Source organism: Haliaeetus albicilla, chromosome 22 (genome assembly GCF_947461875.1).
Source record: "Haliaeetus albicilla chromosome 22, bHalAlb1.1, whole genome shotgun sequence".
NCBI lineage: Eukaryota > Metazoa > Chordata > Aves > Accipitriformes > Accipitridae > Haliaeetus > Haliaeetus albicilla.
The window spans coordinates 9,371,203-9,397,058 of NC_091504.1; the positions used below are offsets into that span (position 1 = coordinate 9,371,203).

Genomic DNA, 25,856 nt, shown 5'->3' on the forward strand with positions numbered 1-25,856 from the left:
TATGGAATGACCATAGGAGCCTTCTTGCTGGTTGCTGTGGGCTTGTGAGGCTCAGTCTGCAGTACCAGCTTCAGAGATGGAAGTTATACTCCATAGTGGTAAGAGGAGGTTGGAAGATGAAAATACTCCTTTTCACTTTTTACATGAAAACTCTGCCTCTAGCCATGTCAATGCCAAAGCTTTGAAATAAATCTTGGGCTCTGAACGTATTCTTCGTGTTAAGACTGTGCATCATGTCAGCTTTGTACATGGGACCTGAGAGTATCACCTTCCCTTTCTTCTCATTTGTATCTGCATTGCAGTCTCTCAGATTGGTGCTACTAACAGGCTAACGTAATTTCTTGCCACTCAAGTCAATCTCTCTCCAGAGAGCATGACCACCTTCTGAGGTTGTGTCTGGTTCAGGAAGCCTTTTTTTCCCCCCCTCATCTTCTGCCCACCATACAGACTCAAAATCAGGAATCAGAACCAGATTCTGATTCTTTCTGCTACTTGGATGAGAAAATGCAGCACTTTGGGGTTATTGTGCACAAATGCAAGCACTTGTGCTTGTAGTACTTCCACTTGTCAGCCTGTTCTCTGTGTGCATGGACTTCTCGAGCCAAAGCAGACCTTCACATTCCTGGTGTCGGGAATAGTTCTTCCTGTATGATACGGATAAGACCAGGCTGTTCAGACCATGCCTGTTCACAGTAACTGATGGAACCAAAGAAACCATCTTCCACATAGAGAACATAAGATGAATTGCAAGAACTGTAAACTGGTTCTGTGTTTCACAATGAAGCTCTGGTGGTCACCAGAGAAAGCCTGGGTTCTTAAGTGACTGCACTGAGAAACGTCTCCTTCCTTGATGCCATCAGATAGCTGCTGCTTGAGCTCTCGTTGCGGTTTTGTGACAGAACAGTGCTTCCTGGGTTGTTCAGAGCTGGTTCAGTGCTTATTAGAGCATTCCTGCAATTCCTGTTTGCAGGAAGGACTTCTTTCAAGCTTAATGTAAATGTGCGGGGTACATGATTGCAGTTGATCACACTGTGAATACTGAATTCAGATAGAAGTGTTGCTAATTAGAAGTGTTATTTGAGATTTACAATATCATGCATATATCCACTTTATGCCCGCTATCCCTTCTCTGAAAATGACCCTCAAGATCATACTTTAAGCCTGTGATTGAAGGGGAACTGAAGAGGTTTGGTTCTATTTCATCTTACATACTCATGCATGAGTCAAGGTGGGATGCAGCCTTGCTCTCTGCAGATACGGCAAGGGTTGTTTTTTTAAAGTCTTAATTGATGAGACTGGATGCACCCATAATGTAAGTGCACATGTGGATGACCTGTTAAAAATCTCATGTTGCTAGTAAATAACATCCCTTTTCTAGTCCAAGATGTCAACAGCCTGAGAAACCCCAAGTATATAAAGTGCTACCTGCTTTCTAGTTAGGGTGAGGGAAGGTCTAGAAAACAAACAACTGTATCAAAATAGTAGTCCTTTGTGGCACTGGATTCTTAATTATCTCACTAAGTTCTACTGTTAATTACAAACCTATCTTAACTAAAAGGCATTTTTTAAAATGCAGGATTTGTCCTAATACAGTGATTCCAGAAAGTGGTATTCTTCTATCATGGGGAAGGAAATAACATGGAAATAAAAAGAAATTATGGAAGAAGAAATGTATTTTAAAAACATAATGCTATATGGAAGCTAGGCTGACACTGAGTTCTTTATCACGTTGTTTAGCTGTTGAAAGATTACCAGTGCTACTGAAATTGGTGCCTACTTTTATAAGAAAAGGTACATAGTGTTTCATCTTGACAGACAATGTTGAGTGCTATTGAATATAAACACATTAAAACAGAGAGGATTGCTGGTCATCTTAGTAAAGTAAAACTGCCTGGGAACTTTGTGTCCATCCGAGTCCATGAAGATGAGATACTTGTGCATCTGTGCTGCCCAGAAGCGCAGGAAGTCTTTGCTCTTCAGAATAGGGACAAGGCAGAACTATCTTCTTGTATGAATATATAGTTTCCGTAATTTTAAGTGGTATTAATAGCTGCTTTTCACTATAGAAGTGTTGTATTACTCTGTTTCTAGAAAACTGGTTAATGAAGCTACCGTCTCTGTTGGAGGTTTTAGTAGACTTTCAACCCCTAATCTGTTTGTTCTGTTTATGGTGAAGCTCAGCAAGCTAGCAAGAGAAGCAGAACTATCTTTTTTACTGCGTGTGTCTGACCATTGAAGCATTTATTTTAATTGTGGGAGCAGAATTGTCTGATTTTCCTACTTCGTCAAGAAAATTTTGTCATTGGGGTGAAGCAAACGTGAAGCCTCCTGCTTGTTCTGGAGTGGAATGATTTCTGTGGTTGATAGAGGATTTACGCACCTTTGGCGTGACTGCAGTGCACTAGCATATCCCCGGCTTTGAACTGGTCCTGCAGACTGCTGTTCTTAAAAGACAAACTAACAGGGAAGAGATCAACTTCCTCAAATAGTCGACGGTCCTGAAAGTAAGATAGATGGTGGAAAGATCATTTGTTATATTTGCAGGTTTAGGATTTCACAAGGTTGGAATAATGACCAACATAACTCTGTAGAGCTTAGGCAATATTCTGAGTTCTTTCTTTGTGCCTACCTGCAGACACTCTCATCTGGACTGAGACTGCTTGTTCTTCTAACTACTGATACTTCACGATTCTGCTTTTTTTTTGTTATTTGATCTTCAAGAAATCCTTTTGGGTCAGGGCATCTGTGTTGATACAGCTGCAGTCATGTCTGTTAACTGGTAGGGTAGTAAAAAAAGGAGAACTTTGGCTTGGGAAACAATTCTTTGACTGGGATGAAAACATCACTTCCAACAAGATTTTCTTTGGCATGGTCTCTGTATTTTTCTGCAGATTGGCTGAACTAATTGTTTCCTATTTGTGACCCAAGAATTGTTTCAGCAAAACCTGTCTGCTCTTGTGGATTTGTTCACAGAAGAAATGGAAGACTTAATTTCAGCTGCATGCACTGGGAGCATAAGTGGATGGGTTTCTTTCACCCTCTTTCCTTTTATTGTTCTTTTTATTGCAAGCTCAAGACAAACAGATGCAGCAGTTCCTCTTTGTTTAAGACTTACTGTAATAATTTTCAGTGGCAGAGTCCCCACCTCCTCCATCAAATAGCAGTCATTGTGTTTTCTGCTTGATCTTGTGTGTGCTACGTTCTCTGGAAGAAAAACTAGCTCTTTAAAACCTGATGTGCAGGTAGCAAAGCTGAGGACAAATCTTGCTGCTGGAGTAGTGGGAACTTGTGCCAGGGAACCTTTTGTTGACCTAAGAATATGAGGTTTTTTGCTTTTACGTGCTCTGTTTTGTACACTGTAGAATTTTTGGGGGAGTCCTTCTCAAAGGTCAAAACTAGAGCAGGCTACAAATGGTGCATTCTGTCACTGAAGTGTGATTTTCCTTAAATGTAATAAGCAGGCTTTGGTCAGTAGTTCTGTAGACAGCACTGAACTATTTCCTCTGTATCTCCCCCATATAATCTTGTTCTTCCTATATTCTATTTATAAGTGGTTTTAATGGCTGGTTTTCCTTAGGTAGCTTAGAAGTTGGTGAGCTTTCCTGTGGTAACCTGTATTTACAGTGCATAATCAAAGTGATTCTTGGGACAGTTTCATGTTTGTCTATGAGATTAATTCAGGCTGCAAATCACAGGTATTTAAGCACTGTTGTAGGCTGTGGATGTGTTTAATTTTGAAAATCAGGTTTCTACATTTGTTGTCCTTCAGAGGTTCAGGAAGGTAGTAGAATGGCTTCTAAATCTGTGCTGAAGAAATGACATGTTAAGGAAGCTATTTCTCTTCTGCACTGTTACAAGCTATGTCTTAGACTGAAGATCTCTGTGGGTATGCAGGCTCTGTCAGGCAGGGCTCAGGCATTGGTACAGAAGTGTGTCCATAAAGAATGGATGCTGGAAATGGATAGGATTTTACAAGCTGATACAAGCTAGCGTCATGCTGTGGTTAACTCCAGTTCAGTAGACATAATGCAATCCAGATCTAGGTGGCCCTTTATGGGAGAAGACTGTATACATCTTACCTTGGAAATTTTCTCTATGAAAGGAATATCAGCACTCGCTTGTGAGAAGGCTAATTTAGGCTTGGAAAATCAGTTCTACCTTTTAGTGTAATAAATAGAGACAGTCATATAATTTTGACTGTCTTCTCCCATTGGACTGGTCTTTCTGTTGGGGACAAGAAACTAGGATTGAAGTGTATAAAACCTATAATATGCAAATATAGTACTAAACAGACTTGAATTCCACCTCCAAGTGTGATAAGAGCTCATTCCTGTTGGAATTATGATCTGTCTAATAAACAAAAGATTTTGGATGGTTTGTTACTTAAACTATTGTTTGTAAATATCTTAAGAGGAACCTCTCAATACATTTTTGCTGTTCCAAGGTTAGAATAGAAATGTTTGAGAATGCTACAGAGACTGGCATAATAATCCTTGTAGCCAGTCGTAGCAGAATGCTTGGCAAATAGTCTTGTGATACTCAAATTATTACACAAGATTAAGATAAGAATTGAGACTTGCAAATGCCATGCTAAACTATCTGTTCTCTCAGTCCCAGATGCAAACCCAAGTACAACAAGTGGGAATAGTACCAACGCAGGCAATGGCAACTGGACCAACAGCGGATCCAGAGAAGCGCAAACTGATCCAGCAGCAGTTGGTTTTGCTGCTTCACGCTCACAAATGTCAGAGACGTGAGCAAGCAAATGGAGAGGTGCGGGCCTGCGCTCTCCCGCACTGTCGAACCATGAAAAACGTCCTCAACCACATGACACACTGTCAAGCTGGGAAGGCCTGTCAAGGTGAGAACACGTTGCTGAAGGTACTCTTGCAAATGAGCTGTGTAAGGTTTCCTGCATATTTGTCAGCAGTGTTTCTCTTCTTGTCAAGAAGATCCTTATACCTGGCACAAACAAGTACCAAAACTGGTTCTTTAATTAAAACAGCTGCTCCCTTTTTCATTACCTTTGCCCAGTTTCCATTTCTGATCTCTCCGCAGTTGTCAGCTTAGAAAACAGAACGCAATATTTGCCCTTTAGAAGTAGGATGGTACCAAAGCAGCCTTGCAAGCGTCTTTCTTGTCTCCGTTGCTGTATAAAGAGGGTGTAATATCTACTATGTCTTTGTCTTAGATTTTAATACTAATTTCCTTCATTTGTTGTGGCATTGGTGGATCCCAAAAAATTTTAGTTGCGTTTAGCTGTGTTTAGTTATGTACAGTATTGCTTGTAAAGGAGAAAGAATACAGTTGCTCTAAAAAATGAGTTAATTCAGAACCAGTTAACCAAGGAGTGACCTTAATTCTATTGCTTTTCCTCATTACAGTTGCTCATTGTGCATCTTCAAGACAAATCATCTCCCACTGGAAGAATTGTACTCGGCACGACTGTCCTGTGTGCCTTCCTTTGAAAAATGCCAGTGACAAAAGAAATCAACAACGTAAGTAGTTGTTTTACTGCTGTCACAATGGAATGATAGTGTTAAAATAAAGTTGATGAAATGTGCAGTGTAGGAATAAACTTGACAGTTTAAATTTAATAGCTGTTTAATAATCTTGTATAAGGATGAATATACTAGTGGATTCTCCTTTCTGATCATTGAATGCAATTTATTACTTAAATACACAATAATCGAAAAGGGAAAGTCTCAGATCAAGTGCATATCCATTTTTAAAGGGTGTGGCAACTTCTAACTGGTGTTTTATTGTGAAGGTCAATAGATTCCAGTTATAATGCAGTTTTGGATATAGGTAGGGTTTTGAGGAAGATATAAGCTACTGCATTATTTGTCTTACTGCTAGAAACAACTTAAATCAACATGCTAGTGATTAAGAATAATCAAAAATGTTTGGGGAAAAAAAAAATTCTTGTGCACAGAAAGATCTGATCTGGGTGTCTTAATAATTAAGTGTGTTTAATGCTGGTATAGACTAGCTGAAGTTCTGCAAATCATAGTGGTTTTGGCCATGCTGTTTTTTATAATAGTTTAGCTATTACTGATGCTTGGGGGCAGTCAATTTCTAGTGTATTTCTTCCCTCTTGCTCTGAAACAGAAAATACTGAACTTGTGTTGATAGGCTTGCTTCTCATCAAATCCTTTGAAAAGATGCCAAGGTAGAACATTTTACAGCATAGATGTAGCAGTTCTAGAAATCTAAGTAATGTTGTGCCTAAGTATATTTAAATAAGGGTTAAGAAGTGGAAAATAGCTGGAGGACTTGTGAAGCTTGTACCTTTGAATCATTTTGGAAGCATTTTTCCATTTAGACTGAGACTGCAGTGAGAAACAATAGTAAACCTTGGAGAATAGAGAAGAGCTCCTAGGTTAGGTGAGATAAAGGCAGAGGAGAGAGTAGCTGATAAGACTGTCCAAATTATCCATTGAGCATGCTTTCATTATGGTTTCAAGAGGTTTGGTTTTGTTCCCCTCCAAAATTGAATCAATTATAAATATAGAGCTACTTGGAGCTAAGGATTTTGTTTTCATTTTACCAAACTTCTCCTTGGTAAACAAGATATGTCTTTTGTTTTGAAAGTAGTGATTTGTTGCAAGTGATTAATTATGTTTGGCCTTTGAAAAATGTGTTGAAAGCTTTGCTTTTTAATATGACATGGTCCATTTGTGCATAACATCCTTATTACACAGTTGTTATCAAAGTGCTAACAACATCTAGCACAACAGAATTGTTTTTTTCAATACAAGCTGCTGTAGAAAAGTACTTTGTGCAGTATTTGTTTTTATGTCATTCATACAACTTATCAGAAGAGAAGGCACTTGAACAAAAACAGTCCTTAAAAATAATTTTGTTATAGGATCAAATAGGATGTTGTCTGAATGCAACAGAATTATAATAAGTGTAGATTTTGGCTCTCTTGTTGCATGTGGGGGAGATAAATATGAAATCTCCTTCTTCTATTCAATTAATCAATAATCCAGTGATAGTAACCATGAAAATTTGTGGTTTAATATGCTGAGGTGCAAGGTTCTTTGTTCTGAATTTTGTCTGAGTCATACACATAACACCTCATGGTTTATTTGAAAGTAGAAGATGAACACTAAAAATCTTGTTTAGATGTATTATAAAGGATACCCCTTTTTAGGTGTTCAAAAATGTTTTTGAAATGATTTACATTAATGCATGCATTTGAAAACACTGTGCCTGATCTGGTGAAAACTAACCTAAGCTAAGTTTGTTTAAGACTTGAAGAAAATGTTGGCTCTCCTAGGAAAAAATAATCATAGCATCTACTAAATCGAGGGGAGGAGGGAGTCTGCATATGGCAGAATATGAGGAGAATGTTTAGAAAAGGAAAAAGAAATGAGAAGTATAGTGACCCTCATTACTTTTGTCAGGCTGTTGTCCTTACAGAATGAATGACCATTTGATGGTCATTAAAGAATTTTGAGTCCTGGAATCTTCCTTCCTGTGCTCATGCCTGTTTCACCGTTGTTACTTTGAGTCCTGTTGTATCAGTGCTGGGCTTTCAAGCAGCTTCTTCAAAGTGTGACAATCTTCTAGAAAGTTCTGCAGTTCAGCACTTCTGAAACATTGCGATAGGGTGGCTTACTTCCACCCTTCCCATGCGCAGTGGTTCATGTGCTCTTTGTAGCTATCTATTCCTACCCCTTGGGGAATTTTCATGCTGCAAAAAGTCCCGGGGTTTAGGTTATTACCACGGAGCTAGTTCTTTACAGGTGTCTTACTCCATGTTGTAGTGTTTAGATTCTTTGCAAGGAACATCTGTGCCAGGTTTCATTTGTGTAGCACTTTTTTTTTTCCCTAAGTAATCTTGAACTAACTTTTATTGTAATTGTTGATGGTAACATGACTTATTAATAGTACATGTTGGGACAAATTTAAAATTCTTTCTGTTCCACATGTCTCTTACTGTGTATACCATGTGTACCTCTGGGGGATAGGGGTAAACTGCAGAACAAGTGTTATTTTGCACATGCTAAAACATGAAGCTTTTCTTTTGAATAGGCCAGTGACTCCTGTGTTTTGAAATAACGAAATTTGGTTGAAAAGTTTTGGGGTTGGAGGGTTGTTTTTGTTAGGCAGTACTTCTTGCTCCCCACTGAGCCCACCACAGTTTGAGTTATAAACTCTTGCAAACAGCTGTTGGTATATTTCCTAGTTTTATAGCTCTATGATAACAGTTATTTTTCTGAAGATTCATCTTGTCATGCACATGTTTGAGCTTATTAATTCTCATGTTTCTGGCCTGGGCAGGTGTGTATTGTGCCACCAAGCAGCTACTGGCTATGCTTCCCCTTGCAGCCCTACAGGTGGTGATAAGTGTGCTGTGCTCACTGTTTATTATGACCTGGGCCATCCTTATGCTTGATGAGCTTCATTCCATGATCAGGGGACTCTAGAAAACCTTTGGGATCCCTGCTCAGACTGGAAGGTGGAGTTGTGAACACAGAGCTAGTCTCCCCTTTATTTTTCCTTGTAGGAAAATTATAAATAAAATGCAGAGAGGAAAAAGCTGTATTGAGAAAGATGAAGATTAGTCATCTCAGATTTACTCTAAAAATATGATTTTAAAGAAGACTGGGCCAGAAATTCCTTAGTGTGTGGACTCAGGGATGAAGGGTGGGAATCTGATGAGGGAAATGGAAATAGGTACTAGGAGCTAGCTGGCTGAGGGAGTAGGTTATTGAATATGGGCAGAACATGAAAGACCGGGATGTAGAGCATTTGGGAACTAACCCTTTGTAGAGAAGGAAGGAGCACATTGGTGCACAAGGAAATGTTCTCGGAAAGAGTAGGCAGCAACTTCTTCACTAGAGCCCGTTTCCTGTGAAAACTGGAAATGAAATCCAGTTTGCTGAAGTCTTACTGTTAGTAACTGTCTGTAAAATCTACCAAAAAAAAGTTGTGGGTTTGTTATTTTTTCAAGTGCTGGAAATCATACATAATAGTCATCTACCAGCTATCAGTTATTCCACTGAGCCACATGATAGATGGTTAGCCCACAGATTAGGAAGTTCCAGTCATTGACTAATACGATGCTATACTGTGAAGGCTTTTAGCTTAATGCTTAACTTTAAATAAATATTAAAATGGCATTCGTGGTGAAGTTTAATACTGACACTTCCTACCTTTAAGCTGCTCATAAAATCTTTACTTACCCCATGATCTGATTCATGATACAGCCTTTAATTAAATGATCGTTGCAGGACAGGCTTGTGCTGAGGTAAGTCAAGGTTACTAGCAGAATTTTTGCTCCAGCCCCTAGGACAGATGTAACGAGCAGAGTGAGGAGCTTCAGGACAGAGCATTTGAATACTGCTGAACAAGTCTGAATTACAGAATTTGGAAACAAAATGAAAAACTTAAATCAGACTTCTCACATGGATTAGCATGTTGCTTTCACTGGGGTGATCGGGTTAGAGAGGGTGTTCATACTTAAAATAGCATTAGGAGTCTGTGTTTAGAATAAATTCTGATCAGCTGGAGGGGCAGAGCGGTTCCCCTCTAGAAGACATGAATGCAGTTTCATTAAGGCAGCATTATCGACTTTGCACACTGAAACAGGAATCCTGTAGACGAGATAGTGTTTGATCATTCAGATTACATCCTAATGCATATGCCTAAGCGGGCCTGATCAGGACTGTTCAGGAAGTTCTGGGGCTGCTTAACTTCTGCTTGTTTGAACTTCCACTCTTAAGATACATAAAAACATGTGACTTTATCAGTGAGACATATGGAGCTCAGTTGTCTTTAAAGCATTTAGAATGTGAACAGTCCTGTACAGAGTTGTCTTCACATTTCTAGCTTCTGTCATGAGCTCATCAATGTCTGAAGCATCAGTTAATAAAAAAAATCACAGTAGACATTGCTTCATGTAGCAGTGGCCTAATGTGATAACTCGTGTTTGTTTCAGTGCTGTATTTATTTTAATTGACTTGATTTCCTATGGTATCTGCCACAGAAAGGACTGCATTTGCACTTGATCTGTCCAGTATGGAAATTTAACTGAGTTACAAAGTATAGAAAAGCTGAGACTAAATAGCCGGAGCCACTCACTTCCGTGTTGGAAGTGTACTGCTCCTGTAAGATTGTAGTCTGTCCCCTAATAGTAATACTTCAGTTTGAAGTCTTGAAGTAACATTTGGCTGTTTACCAGCTTTAGTGAGTTTTGCCTGCTTGAACAGGTATGTGCCCACATGTGGAACTTCTTGGAGATATCGTTAGTCTTTTCAAACTGCAAGACAAAACAGTGATCTTCATACATTGTCCCCTTGCAATAATGGTAGTAGTTTTATGAAGAAACAGTGGGGCTTTTTTCATTTAGAATAGACTCACTCTCCATATTGTCACTTTTAAAGTGACATTCAGACTGTCAACTCTGACAAATACCCAAACTGAGTTTTTATACGTAGCCTTTGGTCTGGGGCAGAAATAGAGATCTGGAAATCTGATCTTGCTTAAGTAGACTTCTCTAGAATTGGCTGGATTGTGCTACCTAAAGCTGCTCTAACACACAGGCTGAACTTGTGCTTCATAGTAACCAATACTACTGTCAAAGCTCAGCCCAAAGCCAAGGGCAAGAGGTGGTTGACTTCTCCAAGCTCTGCCTTAGCTTCAGTGTGAGCTTCAAGCCAAGCTTGCAGTCCTCAGAAGATCAGGGCCAGCTTTTTTCCCCAGAAGAGCATGAGAATGGTGAAATGCTTGGCCATCCTCAGTGGGATGGCTAGAAGCCATTTTCCTGTTACCAGCCTTCAGCATCACCTGTGGTCATTCTACCATCTCCAGAGATGTATGTGCCTCTGATTTAGAGCCAACACTGAAAACATGTGGGGGTTTTTTTGTTGTAACTTTTCCAGAGAAATATCATCCTCTTTCTCTAACAAGCTGGAACTTTTATTAGCTCCTGAATAGATCCTTTGCCTCTGAAGCCTTTTGAATTCCAGGGTGCCACAAGTTTTGTGCTACTTAACCTTTCTAGAGACTTCCTCCTGTTTCCTGGCTTGCACTAGTGTAAAGGTATCTTTCTGTTAGATTGTGTGATTCCATAGTGCTATGTGCAAGTCCAACAAGAAATTCATACAGTTGCTCTTTAATGTGCTTTTTTTTTTTTAATGAAACTGATAGGATCTCAGTCAGCTTCTGTCTTTATTTTTAAACTTGCTTGGAAATGATCAGTGAGTTCAAAAGTTATTATGAATGTGTCCACAGAATGTAAGCATATGTAAGCCTAATTTCCATGGTAAACCCAGCATTGAAATTACTGTGGATTGTCCTTGGGGAAAAAAAGGATGTTTTCTGTGGGGCTGCTTATCCTGGAGAGAGGAGTCTCTGACTATATTTATTTGTAGTTCTTTGGCAAATGAGATCAAATTGAATTCTCATCTGGAGAGGGAAAAGTCTGGACTCTGTAATGTGTGTGTTTTCTCTTGGATGGAAGCTGAAAGCATGTGTATCTTTTTCAGTGATTCTCTCAGTTTCCATAGTGGGTAAGGATTTAAGAAAGCCTAGATAATGCTGTTAATGTCTCAGAAGGCTTTTTTTCCTGATTTTATTTTTTTTTGAACCATGTGCTGCTTCTAATATTTCAATAAAACAGCTATTGTTGCCTATATTAAAAGCTATTATTGTTGCTATGTTTAGCTCAAAAATTTTTAATGCACATTACATATTTAATTACTTGAGGGGGAAAATGTGAAGTATGTATTACTTCTACCAGAGTGTTACCAAAATGCAGTGTCTCCATAGTGAAGATATACTCCATGTGTCATTCACAGTGGAACATGTTATTACTTAGAACGGTAGCTAAAATGAGGACCAGAAAGCAGATTTTTATTCACTTCTGGGTTTAGTAAAAACTACTTTTCCCTGTTGTTTCCATTTCCTGTCTACAATGGAAATGACTCTTCCATACATCTGTGCAGTGAGAGAGGTTGGGTGGTTGTGGTGGTCATATAGATTAATGAATACCTAAATACTATTATCTAAATCGTTTACCAAAACCTGTGGCAGGCTCGTCCCCTTTCTGACTCTTCAAATTATTTTAGATTTTGTCAGTACAATCTGAAACCCATCAGGGCTTTTCATATCTCTGAATAACTTGGGTTTTAGGGTAATTTGGCCTTCAGAGGATTCATCTAGTGACTGCTCGGAATGAAAATTTCTGCCAACAGATCTTCAGTATTACCTTTGTGTCCAAGGACACAGTATTTCTGCTGAACTCAGGATCTCTGTTCTGGAGCCAAATATTTTGACCTAAAATGGGATTTGATGGGAAAGAGGGAAGTAGAGGAATTAATTTTTTTTTCTCCCTTTAGTCTACTGTCCCAAGCATGAAAATCCTATTTAGCTTTATATTGGAGCCTATACTTTATGTATATTACAGTAATTATGGGCTTACCTACCCAAAATTTACAGCACTTCTCTTTAGACTGCATGTATTAATTGCTAGGGTGGTTTCTGTCCTGTAGAATCAAAGGCTGAGTTTCCCCACTTGGCATCTCGGGTGTCGTTCTGTCCTTTGGCAGAAAAATATATACCATATAACTATATGCATGTTCTGTTGATTCTTGGCATGATTTGTTTTATTGTTTGTCTTCATTGATTTTCCATTTTCTCTTATCCTTTCTTTTTTATAGCCCTTTTAGGGTCTCCAGCTGGTGGAATCCAAAATTCCATTGGTTCTGTTGGCACAGGCCAGCAGAATACTCCATCGCTAAGTAATCCTAATCCAATTGACCCCAGCTCCATGCAACGAGCCTACGCTGCTCTTGGACTGCCATATGGCAACCAGCCTCAAACACAGCTGCAGCCCCAGGTACAAGGCCAACAGCCGGCACAGCCTCAGGCTCACCAGCAAATGAGGACCATTAATGCATTGGGTAGGTGGAAAAATTACCAAGAAACTAAGGTGTTAAACTGAACTGTTGAATGTTTAGGATAGTCTAGTATTTCACTTGATCAGAGTAGTGACTTTCTGTTCATGTTGATTAATAACTTAAAATTATACTATTTATAAACACTACCATGCATTTACATTTGAATATTAGAAAGCTTTGAATATATTGCCTCTGCCAAATAGCAGTAGTTTTAGTTCCTTTTAAAATATAGTCCATAGCTTATTGTTGTCTGAGGTGATTAGACAGAACTGCTGAAGGATTTTGGTTTAACAAGTATTTCACCTGTTCTAGCACACAATTCTGTCTCAAATGCTAATTTCTCTCTGGAACTTAATTGTTAGTATTATCTTCTTTTTAGCTTCTTGAACTAATCTTAAGAGTTTATGAATTTTAAATTCTGATAGGCTAGTTTTTGTAGGAAAAAAAAAATGTTCAGACTGAAAGTAACTTGATTCCATAAGTAGTTACGTATATGCACCACAGCAGATATTATCATAAAAGTACTTATCTGATACACTGTTTCTTTTGTTAAACAGTTGGGTCAGTAAAGTGTAGTTTTGCCATGTTGCTGTCAAAATTGTGAGCTGGGTACCAATGATGTTTAATTTTGTCCCAAAGGAGCCAACCAGATGAACCTTCCCGCAGGAGGAATAACAACAGACCAGCAAGCTAGTCTAATTTCTGAAACTGCTCTTCCAACATCCCTTGGGACAAATAAGTAATGCACACATTTTCATTCTTGCTCATTTAAACATTTATTTACATACTTATGAATGTAAATAAAGAGCATGCTTTAAAAAGTAATTGTGTTGGCATGGAAATGATCAGTCATATCTATGACTACGCTCTTCTTTCCTATTTCAATTCTATATCTACGACTTTATCCCCCCAGAGAGCCCCAGAATATTTGGTAGTGCTAAGTGAATTCCCAAAGGAAGAATATTTTGTATTTTTAAGTGTACGAATACCTTAACAGTTGTGATTCTTTATCCTTCATACTGTGTCTTGTAAACTCCTGAGCTTTGCTGCTTTAGGCATTGCAATTTCTTGATATCAAAATTTCACTTAGAGTATGTTAGATGCAATAGCTAGAAGTGATGAAAGCAATTACTCAAAAATTACTTCACGCATCAATCATACAACAAAACTCTGCATTCTTGTACTGTAACAGTCCCTTTTCTTTTAATTTTAGCCCACTAATGAATGATGGCACAAATTCTGGCAATGTTGGAAACCTCAGCTCAATGCCAACAGCTGCGCCTCCTTCTAGTACCGGGGTAAGGAAAGCATGGCATGAACATGTCACTCAGGACCTGCGCAATCATTTAGTGCATAAACTGTAAGTATTCACCAAGACTGCATATTTTTCCTGAATGTTTTTTAAAGAATTTCAATACACTATTTCTACTGTTAAGCTGAAAAGTTGTTGAGAAAATTATCAGTAGTGGTTATCTGATGCTAGGCCACTGAGGATGAGCTGTTACCTTTAACTCTTCTCTTCAGTTCATTCTTCATGCTCATTAAGGAGTGGGTATGAAATTAGTTTATATTGCTAGTAAATTCGCTCTGCTGTAGTAAACAAGTATTTAGATGCTAGACTGTTAAACCTCACATTTTTTTCATCATTGGATTTGCTTTAATCTTGTGAGAAATAGTACAATATTGTTGGGTTTTTTTAAACAATTTTGATACACTTTTACATATCTGATGTATAAGGGAATGTCCAGGGTGAATATCATAAAGCTGTATTGAATTTGTTTTTTTCCTCTGAAGAATTTTTCTTTTATTCTTTCTCCTTTCTTGTAGTGTCCAAGCCATCTTCCCCACTCCTGATCCGGCAGCACTGAAGGATCGCCGCATGGAGAACTTGGTGGCTTATGCCAGGAAAGTGGAAGGAGATATGTATGAGTCTGCTAATAGTAGGGTATGTTGCTTCAGTCCAGCTATTCACTATATGTTAAAGAACAGTAGTATCACAAATCTTATGAGGATAATGAAAACCACAGAGAATCATTTCACTGTCCTCTTGATGATGAAAGTCATACTTTGTGTCTATGATAGTGTTTGTATAGTCCCAAGCTTTCTGATTGTCACTCCAAGCTAATTCACCTCCCTGAGCTCCATGAAAACTAGACAACATTGTCCCAGCCCTTTTTTCATTCCTCCTGAAAGTGTGTTTGATGCACATGAAGATTGGAGCACAGCTTTCCCTTACTGACTTTCTCCTTTTTTGAAGTCTGTGTAAATAGTAGTTCTAAAACTAACTTAACGCCTCTTTACCATTGGAGGTTTTCTCTAGGACTCGGTCCTGTTATACTGCTTACTTTTACCTGCACTGTTGGAATTACTCCTACTCAGCAGCACCGAGAGTAGTTTGGCTACAACTCATAGCTGTTTCACGTCTCAACATAATAAGTAGTCAGTTTGCCTGTGTTTGTCCTTATGCATGGAAAACAAGGCAGAATTCCTGTTTTTGTTCATGATTTTTGCTCTGTCTGCAAGAGATGTCAGTTCAAATCTTTATTACTCAGAGGGAGCAAACCCCTGTTCATTGATATGCGGAGCATACTATTTCATTATGACACTGTGGTAATTATACCCTAAAGGAACCACTCCCTGAAAGTTTTCATCAGGTAAAGACAATGCTAGTAGCGCCAGTAATAATAGCTAGTGAGATTTTACCTGATGAGAATCTTGAGGTCCTTTCTTAAGTAAGGTAGGAGTCTCTAAAGAGAGTAGTTAGTGGCATTTCAGGTGATAGTCATCCAGTAAGACAGTAACACTTAGTCTGCCCCTCTCAGACCATCTCCCAGAAGAGCTGAAGGTGGAATGCAAGTTTTATTTCCTAGAGGCAGATAGGCAGTGGCCATACTTGTAATGCTGCTGCTGTGTCAGTGTTGGTCAGTGACAATATCATATTCTCCTTGTGGCTACCAAGAGGTTGTTTAGCAAGGGAGACTTGTGCATGATCACCCTTGATCATCCTGGCAGCTTTAGAGACCAACTTCAGAGAGAATGAAGATTTCATAGACATAGATAGGCATCTAAATACCTTCTCAGTAAGGACGAGCATAGTACACTTCTGGTTATAAAATTAAATGTCTTCTGACCTCTATGCCAGATAAATATCGAGAAGTATCTTTTCTTCACCCCTTAAAACAACTGTCAAAGCCTCATTGCCAGAAGTCTCTTAAGGGAATTCATCTAACATTTGGCTCCAAGCCACAAACTTGGAAGAAGGGAGTAGTTTAAAATGTATTAACAATGCTGTGTGGAATTGCTTCCTTTTTGAGGAGGATCCATTCTACTTTGACATTGAAAAGCAGATTGGTATGAGGAATCATTGTAAGCAGTTTGACATTGGTTTAGTAGTATGTTGTCTTTGTGAACACATCCTTTTTCAGGAATCTTTGCAGTGTGAGAGTAGCACAATATAAAATTTACAAGTAGGAAGTTACAGGTGAAGTGTGTTGAGCAAGAGGAGGGAAGGGGCTGTACTGCTTTTAAATTGGACAGCAGAAAGTGTCTGCACTGATGGATTTTTTTGAGACATTTGGAGGAGGGAAGTGACCTAAACCCAAAGCTTTATATTGCAACACTGGACTTTCTTAACATGGCTGGTGAGGAATATGTCTCATTAGTTTTCTGAAATGAACTCAATCCTACTGTAATAACAAATTCTGGTTTTGATGAAAATTGGATGAAGACAAAATGATTGTGGCACAAGTATCACTCAACCTTTGCTCCATGTAGCACTGGGTTCTAAGAGCATAGGTGACCCCACAAAAGAAATGTAGTCTTGAGGGTTTATGGGGGGTTTTTTTCCTTTAACAGCTGCATAATCTCATGCACTTGGCAGATGTGTGTCCAGCAATTGCTGACAAGCAAAATTGTCTACCTTGCTGTGCACTGTGACAGTCTTATTTGATCTGTTGTCAATGTGGATTGAGTAAAATGGATTTTTCATCTCATACAGATGTAGTGTTTAGTTGTCTCTGCCTGTGGACTATTTTTCACTGATTTCTTCAATTCCTTTGGGGTTTTGTCTGTTTATTCCCTGCAAAGACTGTTGGTAGTCAGACTTCAGGAAAAGAGCGATTCCTTTCTTTATGTAAAAATTGATCTGTCCTTAGCATCTGTCTCCTGAAGTTTATTCAATGTAACTGTTGCTGGAGACATCTTTTTCTTTTGTCTGTGGATTAGTGGAAATGCTTATTATGAAAATAACACTTAAAAAATCATTAACACTTATAAACTAAATCACAGCTTCCTGTTGTTTTTTGTCCAAGCAACAGAAAACCTACAGTCTTCTCCTTTGTCTACTAATCTACTCAGGGTAGATATAAGACTTGGCTTTATGGCTAACCATCATATGTGTTTTCTGGAAGCTTTGTTTTTCCTTTTCTGCATGAAAGCAGTGATGAGACTCTCAATTTAACAGAAATCTGAAAAGAAATATTTCCCATTTAAGTAGACAGGTGTATACATTTAAAAAAAAACACAGGTGACTACATGAGTTCTGTTGCTGCTTTCTTATACTTGATGCTGAGTAGTATTTTTTTCTTTTTTAGGATGAGTACTATCATTTATTAGCAGAGAAAATATATAAGATACAAAAGGAACTAGAAGAGAAGCGGAGGTCTCGTCTACATAAACAAGGGATGTTGGGAAATCAGCCAGCCTTACAGACCCCAGGACCTCAGCCCCCTGGTATCCCACAGGTGGCTGCTGCCATGGGACAGGCACAGCCCGTGAGGCCACCCAGTAAGTACTCCTGTAGGAGATGCTTTACATTTCAGCTGTAGCTCTGCACAGTTTGTGTCCTTGGGCTCTCATGCCAATCCTGAGTTTGTATTTTAAATTGATTGTTGCTGACCATTCTTCTGTTCTGTTGCAGATGGGCCTATGTCCATGCCAACCGTGCCTATAAGTCGTATGCAGGTTTCTCAAGGTATCTATGTTTTCCTCTCTAATAGCAGTTTGTGGGTTCAAAATAATTGTTAGGGGGGGAAAGCTGACCTTCTGTTTTTCTTTTGGAGTTGGGTGGGGGGAACTACCGGGTCTGTCTTTTTTAAGCATCATTCTTTGTTGTTGCTCTGTGGCAGGAACTGTCTCAGTGCGTTCTTGTCTTAAGAACTGGGAGTATGTGCTCAGTACTTTGCTAGCAATTGGGGAGTAATTCAGTCCTTTCAAAAAGAAGAGAGTGCAAGCAAGAATACTGTGGATAATCTGAGTTAAAACACTGTAACAGCAGGGAGGGGCGGAGGATGTTGGCTTTTTTTTTTATCAGTTAATTAGCCAAAAATACACCTGTAGCTGCAAACTTAGCACATTAGTCCTAGAATCTGTGTAACTAATTATATCCTTTCTTGGTTTCTGATGCAAAGTACATCTAAAAAAGCCTTGTAGTTTGTTCATATCACTGATGGCTTGCCATCACTGATTTAGGCTGCTGTGGACTCATGGGTGTTGGTGTTCTGGTTTGGTGTGGTTTTGGGTTTTGGGGTTTTTTTCTTCTGAAAAATACAAACCCATGACTTTTACGTGCTTCAGCTTCCTCCAAAAAAGTGTCCCCAATTGTTTTATTTCTTGATTGAGTGTTAGTAGTAAATTGAAACTTGTCTTGAAATGTCTTTGAGAAGTTACATCCTTTTAAAATTCATTTCAATAGGAGAAAAAGGTGATAGCAAGTATAGCTCCATCATTATTTATTTACACATTTATTACTGTTAGAAAAGTTTGGGTGTTTTGGAGGAATTAAATGTTTTGTATGAAAGTCACAACAGCTTTCTAGGCTTATTGTTAGCTTCTGTCCTGATTTGAGGCTAGGAGTTGCTTTCATATATGCAATATATATCTTTATCATATTTACTTCAAACATTTCAGCAAGGCCTGAATAAAGACATTGCTGTTTCAAGGCAAATACCTGATTTTAAGAACCTGTCTCAAGGTATTACTTACAAATAGCATCCTGTCTTTACAGATCATCCACACTCTTCATGTTTTGCAATTATTTTAGACACCAAAAGTTACATTTCACCCGAACTGGTATTCTTTTAAATATTTCTTGCATCCTGATTTGTCTCTTAAGCCAAGTAATTTGAATTAAGTTAAAGGAAAAAGATAATGTGGAGGGCAGTCAAACATTAGTCATAACAAATGTGAATTTTATAGTAGAGTATAAATACATAATTATGACTTGTTCCTAATGAGTTGTTTTGGGGGTGCATTTGCAGGAATGAATCAGTTTAACCCCATGTCCATAGGGAATGTACAGATGCCGCAAGCACCCATGGGACCCCGTGCAGCTTCTCCAATGAACCATCCTGTACAAATGAACAACATGGGCGCTGTTCCTGCGGTTCGTACTTCTTGTTACCAAGTTCTCAAAATTGGTTGACATTTAGCAGTATCAACACTGATCTGAAAAGGCCATGTCATAGAGTAGTACTGTAAATTGTAGGATAATTTCATGGAAACGTACTGAGTCTGTCAGGCTTTATCAAGGTGTTTGTTTTCAATATTTATGTGTTTAAAAAAAAATAGATAAATCTTTAGAGAGGTAGATGCCAGAGATGCAATAATCTCCAACAGTCTGTGGAAGAGCATAGTTGTTTCAGAAACTGTCTTTGCAGTATATGTACCTTCTTTATTCTCCATGAAAATGTGTTTTGATTCTTTAGAAAAACAAAAATAGTTTCACTTGATTATCTCTGTTAGCTCAGAGTACAAAATGGGAGTTTTAACAATCTTAGTAGCGTTTGAATATTACCTGTTTAAAAATAACTTTCTCATGAATACTGTGGAACAAATGCTAAAGTTATATATGTATGCCCACTTCCATTTGGTTTACTGAAGCCAGTTTTCCTTTTATTTTTTTGGCCTATCTTTTGGTCAATTACATTGAGGTTATTTTCCTTTGTCTTGCTACATAATACTAAATGGTAATATCTTTAATTTGGGTATTCATTTTTAGATGGCAATGTCTCCTTCTCGAATGCCTCAGCCACAGAACATGATGGGAGCTCATTCCAACAACATGATGGGTCAGGCTCCTACCCAGAACCAATTCCTGCCCCAGAATCAGTTTCCAGCATCCACTGGGGCTATGAATGTGAACAATGTGGGCATGGGTCAATCAACAGCCCAGGCCGGGGTGGCACAGGTAAGATGTATTTTCTAATAGTTATTTACTCTCAATTATTTTCTTCTAATTTATTTATGTACGTTTATTTATATTTATATATCACTTGTTTATTGTAGTCACCCCTGTCTTTGGGGAATCCTGGGTTACATCTGCCTTCTCCATAAGCTTTTATATACTCTAGCTATATATGCTAACTGGGAGGCAATGCCCTCTAATTCCTGATTTAAATTCTAAAAAATGTATGCTGATGAGATTTTTCAGGGGAGTATCACAAGTTAGTTCATGGGACTTTTATAAGCATCTGCTTTTGTCTTTGTGTGAATGTTAGTAGCTTACTTTAAATCAAGAATTACAGTGAAGTGGTTGGGGAAGATCTTTTAAAGTTTGTTTTAACCTCTCTACTTTGGAACAGAAAATTGGTTGTGTTTTTTTCTGTAACATTTTTCTGTTAACAGTAGTAGTCAGTGAAGTAGCAGCTGTCCTTATGATATGTTTTTGCACAGGGAGAGGCTTTTTTTTTTTTTTTTTTTTTTAACTCAGAGTCCAAGTAATTTAGGTTAGTTGAGACCTCCAGAGTTCTCTAGTTCAGCCCCATCCTCAAATGAGAGATAACTTAGATCGGGTTAGGAAGTGTTCTGTCAAGTGAAGTTTGGATTATGTTCAGGACGGAGCATCTACAATGTCTTGGGCCCTGGCTCAGTTGTTTGACCACCTTTGTGGTGAACATTTTTTTTTTTTCCCCTAATGCAATTAGTTCAATAAAACTGACTATGTAGAGGCAATATAGAAGCATGTTTTAAATTTGAAACTTCATCTGCAGGAAAATACTCATTGATTTAGATTTCTAAGAGTAAGAGGTACATCTGAGGATAGAGTATTCTTTTTTTATCATTAGCTATCTGATGCAATCTTTAGTAAAATGTATAGTTTAAAACTCTGTGCGCATCCAGAATACTTTATTGTTGCTGCTCTGAAAAACAGATCCACAATTTTCTTAAGCATCTGGAGTAGTCTAATTAGAATTTAAAAAAAAAAAAAAACCAAACACAAAAAAACCCACAAAAAACCCCCTCTTAAGTCTTGCACTACACAATGGGGCAGGCATTAAACGTGTTGAACTGTCTTCTAAAGCAGGGCTGCTCTAGAGTCCTGGCCTAAAATGTGTATTTGCTCGAAACCATTTTGTATGTGAAGTCTGACCTTTGCCCAGCTAATGACATGATTTAGAGATTGTCTGCCTGTGGGTTTCTGTGTTACTTGGAGATCGTGAGGATTCCCTGTCTGTGCCAGTAGAATTAATGTAAAAAGACGTGCATGGCACATCTAGGTCTAGGAGGAAGGTCATTGACTAAGAGCTGATGAAAACGATGAGAGAAATTAGAGCATGGCAATTTGCAATAGCAGCATTTGTTTATAGCTGATCTCACATTTAGACTTACAGTATACTTTTAAAGAAGACTTCAGTGCTGTGATTTAAAAGATAAATGTGATTCCTGGAGTTTTGGAGTCACATGTCTATAAAAGAACCTCTCTCTCTCTCTAGCAGGGGCAGGTTCCCAGTGCTGCTCTTCCCAACTCCATGAACATGCTAGGACCGCAGAGTGCACAGTTACCATGTCCACCAGTGACCCAGCCACCTCTACATCAGACTACGCCTCCTGTGTCCACTGCTGCTGGGATGCCACCTATTCAGCACCAAACGCCAACTGGAATGACTCCTCCGCAGCCAGCAGCACCCACTCAGCCATCGACACCAGTCTCATCTTCAGGACAAACGCCAACGCCAACACCGGGTTCTGTTCCAAATGCGACACAGACACAAAGCACACCTACAGGGCAGACTGCAGCACAGCCTCAAGTCACACCGCAACCTCAGACCCCAGTTCAACCCCCATCTGTGCCCACCCCGCAGCCATCTCAGCAACAGCCAACATCTGTGCAGGCACAGCCACCTGGCACTCCAGTAAGTACCAGCTAGTTGCATTTTTCTCGTGTAGTGGCATTCCACAAGAGTTCACCCTATGTATAGCACCATGTCGTGAATGTGTAGAGCCCATAGCTGTCAACAGTAGCTTCTACTTTAGACCAAAGGGTTCATTATGGAGATGTATAAAAATGTGTGCGTTCAGATGTTCTCAGCATTGTTTGAAGGAGGGGGGCGTATTGAATGACTTTGAACTGCTCAAAGTAAAAATGGCAGCAGTGTGCAGAAAGATGAGGCATAACAGGCCTAATATTATATTTGGCCTTAATCAGAATCGGTCTTTTCTGATCATGAGATTTGCATAAATTTTTTTTCTCTTAAGATACAGTCAGGATGAATGCACATTTCAAGGAATGTACAGTGTTTTACTGGGCAGGTGTTTTCTCTGTAAAAGAAGCCTTTTTGGGGCAGAATTCTTCCTTGGCTTCTCCTCTGTAAAGCAGAGTTATTAAATGTGTGATATTGAAACTTGGCTACAGTGAGCTCCTGTATCCATGTTCTGCACTGTTTTAGCATATCATCTCATGTCTCTTTTGTGCTGTTCATTTTTTAGTAAAGGAAAATATTTCTATATATGCAGTGTCTTTCTTTTGTACTGTTTTTACAACAGCTATCCCAGGCAGCAGCTAGTATTGATAACAGGGTCCCCACCCCTGCCTCAGTTGCTAGTGCTGATACGAATTCCCAGCAACTAGGACCAGATGCACCAATGCTAGAAAGCAAATCAGAAGTTAAAACTGAAGAAACTGAGCCAGAGACTAGTGAGACACAAGTGGAAGCTAAGACTGAGGTAAATGAGATTCTATACAGCTTAACTGAAAGCAGTGATAGATATAAAAGCACTTAATGATGTATCTGAATTGGTGAGCTAAGGGGCGAGAGGAGGGTAGTTACTGGAAAGTAACTGTCCTGAGGAAAGCCATGGATGGAGAGTGCTTTGACAATCTCAAACTAATATTTTGATGACTGAAGTTTGGGTCACAGTTGTAATAGTATATCTCATTGCATCCTTTCTTAAGGTGGAGGAGGATTTACAAGGATCTTCACAAACAAAAGAAGAAACAGATGGAACAGAACTGAAACAGGAGCCAATGGAAATAGAAGAAAAGAAGCCTGAAATAAAAGTAGATGCTAAAGAGGAAGAGGAGAGCGGCACTAATGGAACCACTTCACAATCCACATCACCTTCTCAGCCACGGAAAAAAAGTATGTGTATGAAAACTGAGTTTTTCTTGTGTACTTTGTTTTTACTAGCATTTGTTTTCCACAGTCAGCTCCTGCTGGAAGGTCTGTTTTGCAGGTGTGTTCCAGCACATGGAGCTCTAGGAGATCAATACTCTGTAACTTATTTTTGAAAGTAGGATTCCTTTAATGTTACATGAACCACAGGTGAGAAAAGCATATCATTGTGGTCTTGATCCTAGCAGTCTTCTCGCAGATTCCAATTTCTGCCCAAAAGGACCTAGACAGTAAGGCAGTGATTGTTGGAGAAATTATATACATGTATCTCTCCATGTACATCTTGGCCAGTGCCCTTTCAGGGGAGGTCATTGTAGATAAGAGTGCTCGCAGTAACCAAAAATATCCATTGCTTTGCTTTTCTCTTAGAGGCTGCACATACTGCCTTCATACTGAGTTTTAGCATTCACTTCTCTGAGAATTAGGTGCTTGGACTCCTCTCCTGAATCTGTATTCCTCCAAGGCTGGACTGCTGTAATAGACTTAAATTTTTTAAAGTCCTATGTAGTTGTCAGTGTAATGTTCATTTGAATGCTTTCTCCTCAGAAGTAGTTAGGTCAGTAGTCTCTGAAGTAAATACACAACGTTAGCATAGATTTAGATGTGGCTGTGTCTGTACTGTATATTTCTTCCAGAAGGAAACTTGATGGCATTACAGATCTTGAATGGACTTATACAAATGATTTCATGCCTTGGGTTAGTAAGAAGTAAATGAGTAAGATTCTTAAAACAGACAAAAATAAATTACTCCAGTTGTAGTGCAGACTTTGTGAGAGCCTGCAAGATTAAGTTTTTGGACTCGAAAACCTTAGCTGTTCAGAGACCTCTGTCTCTTAGCATCTGCTTTTTCAAGATTGTTTTCTGTGGTTAGTTTTTAGTTTTTGACCAGAGGTACTTTCAACATGCTGCAAATGTCAAAAAAGGGAAAGTGATGATCCATTTCATTACTTTTTTTTCTTCTGCCCTTGCAAAGGAAACTGCATATAGTTATATTAGGAGAATGTTATGGGTGCATGCTTTCCAGAATATGATCAAGGAATCATAAAGTTTTAAAGTTTATGCAGCTTGAATCTTGATCTCCTGTATATGCTTGGGGTTGCATTTAATTACTAAACACCTTTTTATAATAAAACACATTTTCCTGTAGATGGTATTTTCAGTTTGTAGCACAGTGGGCCAGCCAAATGAGAGTATGCTGCAGAACTAAATGGCAGAGCCTGTTTCAAACAAAATGTAAGACAGGGAGTGGAAACCTTATTAGCATTTATAAACCAGTTATATTCCCAGCAGAAGGAATCACCACTGCTTGTTAGAAGGAGTGTGCTTGCAAGTTAATCGAGGGGAGTGGTTGAAAGTGGAAGATTCTTGCGGAATTATTCTGCTGATTCAGTCTGGGTTACTATGTATTTCCAATACCTCATTTAGTAACACAATTTTATCTTGGAAATAGTGTCACTAAGTAACCCTATAGTATAATACATGTGCACCATGGGTAGGTACAACTGTATACACAGTTTTAAATGGTGACATTTTCTCACCAAGTAGTTTGTCCAACTTTAATAGAGCATTTGTATTAAAATGCTAAACAAACCAAGAAGTATTCAAGAGCAAATACTGTGAAGTTTGCTTAAGGGTTATATGATATTTTAAAACTACCTGTGAGACTCATCTGGAGTTTGCATGGGTTACAGAAGTATCTGGAAGCTCTTCTTCCTTCCCATGTGGCCAGATCCCTGAGGTGTACCCCACAGTAACCTGGGACATAGCAGATACATGCTGCAGCTACTAGGGGGAAGGAAGGCACATGGTTGGAAGTGTCATGGAGTGTATACTATAAGATAACTTAGCAAGTTGGAGCCTGATACCTTAATGTTTGAAAAGATTCATCTGGACACCAGAGGATTGTTTTTCTGGGTACAGGTGGCTTATGTTGTGGAGTTGGAAACTCATCTGTTTGTACCACCCATCCAGGTGTACTGAACACCATTGGCCTGACTGTGCTCACTTAATATAACTAGACTGTAACCTGATTTAAGTGATGGAAATACTGTATGGGCTAGAAAACAGACCAAGATGATACTGCTGAGATACTGGTCTGCTCAGTTCACTTACACCTGAGTTTTTGAAGTTTAGCTTTTTTGGATAATTGCAGACGCCCCTTCAGCAAGCTTTTCTTCCTTATCAAGGTTTTGCCTTCATAAATACGGGCAACCGAACCATTCCAAATTCAGGATTTGATTTGGTTTGGGTTTGCTTTTTTTTCTGCAAATCTAACGTAAGCAAGAAAGGAAGGGTTTTGATTCCTTGCCTTTTCCCTTGCAGTCTTCTCAAAAGAAACGGTATAATACTCATTTGGGTAGCTCCTGTCTCCTCTTCTCATTGTAGATAGCTGCCTTAGTTTGATGACCTTCAATATAAGTTTTACTGGTTTCTTCCCTTCTTTATAAGACATAATAATGCAAAACCTACAAGGGCTTGGTTTTGGTATTGTCCTTATTGTTTCAAAGATGTCTTCATCTTCATTTACGAATTTTCTCCTTAGTAATCATAC

At 38.8% G+C, this 25,856-nt stretch overlaps 2 protein-coding genes across 8 annotated transcripts in view; one reads left to right on the plus strand and one right to left on the minus strand.

The window, feature by feature from the left end:
• Window positions 1-25,856, minus strand: part of VASN (vasorin) — a 347,445-nt gene that overhangs the window by 251,214 nt on the left and 70,375 nt on the right. The gene's annotated exons all lie outside the window — the stretch shown is intronic.
• CREBBP (CREB binding protein) overlaps window positions 1-25,856 on the plus strand; it is a 98,880-nt gene that overhangs the window by 43,208 nt on the left and 29,816 nt on the right. For 3 of the 7 annotated variants that reach the window (XM_069809744.1, XM_069809746.1, XM_069809750.1), the window contains 13 exons: window positions 4,612-4,861; window positions 5,385-5,498; window positions 12,675-12,917; window positions 13,554-13,653; window positions 14,128-14,274; window positions 14,742-14,859; window positions 17,507-17,699; window positions 17,833-17,886; window positions 19,172-19,296; window positions 19,912-20,100; window positions 21,626-22,045; window positions 22,677-22,856; window positions 23,086-23,272. In XM_069809744.1, coding sequence (XP_069665845.1) covers window positions 4,612-4,861; window positions 5,385-5,498; window positions 12,675-12,917; window positions 13,554-13,653; window positions 14,128-14,274; window positions 14,742-14,859; window positions 17,507-17,699; window positions 17,833-17,886; window positions 19,172-19,296; window positions 19,912-20,100; window positions 21,626-22,045; window positions 22,677-22,856; window positions 23,086-23,272 — 2,320 coding nt within the window. The remainder of the gene's footprint in view (window positions 1-4,611; window positions 4,862-5,384; window positions 5,499-12,674; window positions 12,918-13,553; window positions 13,654-14,127; window positions 14,275-14,741; window positions 14,860-17,506; window positions 17,700-17,832; window positions 17,887-19,171; window positions 19,297-19,911; window positions 20,101-21,625; window positions 22,046-22,676; window positions 22,857-23,085; window positions 23,273-25,856) is intronic. The other 4 variants (XM_069809745.1, XM_069809748.1, XM_069809747.1 and 1 more) reach the window with 3 other exon arrangements.